Source organism: Salvelinus sp. IW2-2015, linkage group LG15, assembly GCF_002910315.2.
Source record: "Salvelinus sp. IW2-2015 linkage group LG15, ASM291031v2, whole genome shotgun sequence".
NCBI classification, from domain to species: Eukaryota; Metazoa; Chordata; class Actinopteri; order Salmoniformes; family Salmonidae; genus Salvelinus; species Salvelinus sp. IW2-2015.
Genome location: NC_036855.1, coordinates 37040570 through 37045205, shown reverse-complemented (window position 1 = coordinate 37045205; position 4636 = coordinate 37040570). Strand labels below are relative to the sequence as shown.

The window sequence follows — 4636 nt, the reverse complement described above, 5'->3', positions numbered from 1 at the left end:
CAGACAAAGGTATGGTAGGATGTGAATACAGTGGAGGTAAACCTAGGCATAGAGTGACGATGAAAGAGATATTGTCTCTATAAACATCATTTAAACCAGGTGATGTCACCGCATGTGTGGGAGGTGGAACTGAAGGGTTAGCTAAGGCATATTGAGCAGGGCTGGAGGCTCTACAGTGAAATAAGACAATAATCACTAACCAGAACAGCAATGGACAAGGCATATTGACATTAGGGAGAGGCATGCGTAGCCGAGTGATCATAGGGGTCCAGTGAGTAGTTAAGCTGGCTGGAGACACAGCGATTCAGACAGCTGGCGGGCCGGGGCTAGCAAGCTAGCAGAAGGGCCTTAGAGGGACGTCGCGACGGAAGAAGTCTGTTGTAGCCTCCTCGTGCGGTTCCGTCGGCAGACCAGCCGTGATGGATTAGTAGGGTTCCGTGTGGTAAAGGGGCCCAGTCCAATTGTCAAAATAGGTATAGTGGCCCAAGAAATTGGCCGATGGACCTATTCAGCTAACAGTCCGATATGCTCTAGACAGCTAGCGGGCCGCGGCTAGCAGAGCCTGCTAGCCGGAGGGGCCTGTTGGAAAAAGAAGCCCCGGGCAGATTAMGTCGGTAGCAGAGCCTGCTAGCCGGAGGGGCCTGTTGGAAAAAGAAGCCCCGGGCAGATTACGTCGGTAGTCCAGTCGTGATGGATTAGCAGGGCTTCGTGTAGTAAAAGGGGTCCAGGCCAATTGGCAAAATAGGTATTGTAGCCCAAGGAGTGGCTGATGGACCTCTTCAGCTAGCTGGGAGATGGGCCTAGCATGGGCTAGCTCCAGGCTAATTGGTGCTTGCTTCRGGACAGAGACGTTAGCCAGGAGTAGCCACWCGGATTGCAGCTAGCTACCTGCTATAATCCAGGATAAAAGGTTCAGAGCTTGCGGYAGGAATCCGGGGATATGGAGAGAAAATAAGTCCGGTATGYTCTGGTTTGAATCGCGTTGTGCAAACTGGCGAGAGATTTCCGAGCTAGAGGTTAGATGATGACCGCAAGCAGTGGTTAGCTGACTACTAGCTAGTAGCTAGTTAGCTGGCTAGCTTCTGTTGGGGGATTCCAGTTCGAAGGTAAAGAAAAATACTTTAGAAAATAGCAGATCCATACCACATTGGGTGAGGCGGGTTGTCTTTGGCGTCCCAATATGAATTGCGTAGCCGGCAATACACTCGTAACCCCCGCAACCAGCGAGTACATAAAATATCCTCCATTCAGGCTGCAAAGGCATCTGTTTCCTCCTAAACTAGTTGAATGGTGTGCCACCGAAAAGAAAACTGGAAAAATGTGCATTTTACTTAATAAAACACAATTCCGATTACCATGCACCCAAAGAACAGTGGCTACCATCATTCTTAAATGGAATAAGTTTGGAAGCACCACGACTCTTCCTAGAGCTGGCCGCCTGGCCAAACTGAGCTATCGGGGAGAAGGGCCTTGGTCAGGGAGGTGACCAAGAACCCGATAGTCACTCTGACACAGCTCCAGAGTTCCTCTGTGGAGATGGGAGAACCTTCCAGAAGGACAACCATCTCTGCAGCACTCCACCAATCAGGCCTTTATGGTAGAGTGGCGAGACGGAAGCCACTCCTGGGTTAAAAGCATATGACAGCCCACTTGGAGTTTGCCAAAAGGACGTAAAGGACTCTCAGACCATGAGAACAAGATTCTATGGTCTGATGAAACCAAGATTGAACTTTGGCCTGAAAGCCAAGCATAACGTCTGGAGGAAACCTGGCACCATCCCTACGGTGAAGCATGTGGTGCAGATCATGTTGTGGGGATGTTTTTCAGCGGCAGGAACTCAGACTGGGGAGAAGGTTCACCTTCCAACAGGACAATGACCTGAAGCACACAGCCAAGACAACGCAGGAGTGGCTTCGGGGCAAATCTGTGGCCCAGCCAGAGCCTGGTYTTGAACTCGATYGAACATCTCTGGAGAGACCTGAAAATAGCTGTGCAGCRACGCTCCCCATCCAACCTGACAGAGCTTGAGAGAATCTGCAGAGAAGAATRGGAGAAACTCCCCAAATACAGGTTTGCCAAGCTTGTAGCGTCATACCCAAGAAGACTTGAGGCTGTAATCGCTGCCAAAGGAGCTTCAACAAAGTACTGAGTAAAGGGTCTGAATACTTATTTAAATGTGATCTGTTATTTAATTTTTTTTGCAAAAAAATCTAAAAATCAGTTTTTGCTTTGTCATTATGGGATATTGTGTGTAGATTTATGAGGAAAAAAACAATTGAATACATTTTTAGAATAAGGCTGTAATGTAACAAAATGTGGAAAAAGTCAAGGGGTCTGAATACTTTCCGAATGCACCGTGTATAGTCTGATATACCACGAATTTCAGCCAATCCGCATTCAGGGCTAGAACCAGTTATATAATTGTAAATAAATCAATTTTGAGCATCTGAATAATTATAAATCCGACAGGGGAGTTTGAGTGATGAAAGTTGGACACAGGATGTGAAATCGTTATAAATGGCCCATTTGCGAGATTGACTTGTCATTTCAATASGCATAGGCTACAGACTAAAATCCGGGTTCATGTTTGTAATTCAATTTTGCCATAGTTTGCCTAGATAAAGGCAGGTAGCCTATTTTTTTGAGAGAAATGTCATGGCGAYCGCGGTCCAATCCGCAACCAATATATTTTGACGACATCGTTTCCAAAGACTGGGTAGATTGAGTCGACACATACAGTAGACTGTTAATACAAGACGTCAGAAATAACTACGCYCTCTAGGGGTCTCGGCGCTAATYTAATCATGATTTTAGGATCATTTGTCGTGTATTTTATAGCTGAAACTCATTAGTTTGGTTTATAGTACAACATCGAATAAAACCCCACATTTAATGCAAGTATTTCACAGCTGGTAAAACTATTGTGGAGAGAAAATCTCTCCATCTTTCAGCTAAAAATAATTCCGTTTGTGCTATAATTTGTTTACAATCTCTTGACACGCCCTTAAAACTAGTGAATTGGCCTCAKCTGTCGTAGGACTACCTCTGTCGAAACCACACTTTCGACATGCGTAAAGAAATGTCTGACTGGCATAGTTCAACGAGTAGTGACTCACATTTAGGGTGTCTCCCTCCTGCTCAAGGCGAGCTCAACTTTTATTCTCTTTCCCTCCACCGCTTGCATTCTTCCAATCATTCACCACGCTGTGTGCACACGAGTTCAAAATAGTTCCTGTTAATTTGTTTAGTRTATTTGTATGTTCTATTTGCYTTTGAAACGAACGACATTGTTGTCACTGGATTAAGTTTTATTTGTTGTTATGGGGGACTTGATTTCGAGCCACCTGGATGAGGGCAAGCGGGAGATCATTAAAGGTGAGTGCGTTAGGATTTTGTCTATTTGATTTTACCACAGTAATGCATGTTTTGTGTGTACATACATACTACAGATCATAAATGCGTGAATAAGAACTAGGGAACTGAGCAGTATAGCCTTCATAGTCAATGTTACCAGCARCATTTTAGTGTTCTGAATGGAAACACTGTCGTTCTCTATATCATGAATATAGCAGGTAAAGTAAACTACTAGGCGTGTCTAATATACGGAATAGTTCGATTCCAGTTCCCAAGCTTTAGTGTTACCATAACTCTCGAAAACCGTTCTCCATTGGTAGGGTTTTCAGCTTACATTCGCCCAAGGTTGGCTCCATGTGAACAACAATATCGATGCTGTCTTTTAACGTTCAGAAGCGTCAATCAGCGCTTTTCAAACCGTTTTTAAAAACATATTCTTATCTTTTAATGTAAAAAAGATAACATACTCTAGCAGTTTTGAACAKATCCGATCCACAAGTTGTGTGCCCCCAGTCAGCATGGTCTCAGACTTGACGTAACATAGTAAATGTAATTCCAGGATACTTTTAAATTAGTATATTTTAGGTTTGGCATGGGTACAAAAGACAGAAGGTTACTTAAGGCAAGTTTACATACACTTAGGTTGGAGTCATTAACTCGTTTTTCAACCACTCCCCAATTTTCTTGTTTACAAACGATAGTTTTGACAAGTCAGTTAGGACATCTACTTTGTGCATGACACAAGTAATTTTTCCAACAATTGTTTACAGACAGATTATTTAACTTAATTCACAGGAAATTGAGGACTGGTCACTTCACAAAAATAGATGGCATGCAATATGAGAGAAAGCGAAATATATGGATAATTACTGAAGAACATCTCAGACTAGTCAGGAACTTAAAGCTGGTGCAAATGGTCTTCCAAAGTGGACAATGCCCAACAGCTACTTCCACAATGTGTGGAAAATGGCATTAAGGACACAAAGTAAAGGTATGTGGATGGCCATCACAAGCTTCTGACCTCATCCTTAGATAGAATGGTGTGGGAAGAACAGGAAGAAGTCGGATGTGGTGCAGAGAGGCACAACCTGTCAGTTATCCAGCTTCTGTCGGAGGAATGGGCCAAAATACCCAACTTTTGTGGAAGTTGTGGAAGGCTACCGACGCGTTGGACCCAATTTAAACAGTTTAAAGGCATGCTCAAATAGAATTGAGTGTATATAACTTTCTGATCCACTGGGAATCGTGATGAAGAAATAGCTGAAATAAATAATTCTCTACT

General features: G+C 43.7%; 1 protein-coding gene across 1 annotated transcript in view; it reads left to right on the top strand.

Moving 5' to 3' along the window:
- Positions 1-3221: 3221 nt before the first annotated feature.
- Positions 3222-4636, top strand: part of LOC111973870 (protein Niban 2) — a 56684-nt gene continuing 55269 nt past the window's right edge. Inside the window, exon 1 of the mRNA XM_024001309.2 lies at positions 3222-3375. Within this exon, the coding sequence (XP_023857077.1) occupies positions 3321-3375 (55 nt within the window). The 5' untranslated portion in view covers positions 3222-3320. The remainder of the gene's footprint in view (positions 3376-4636) is intronic.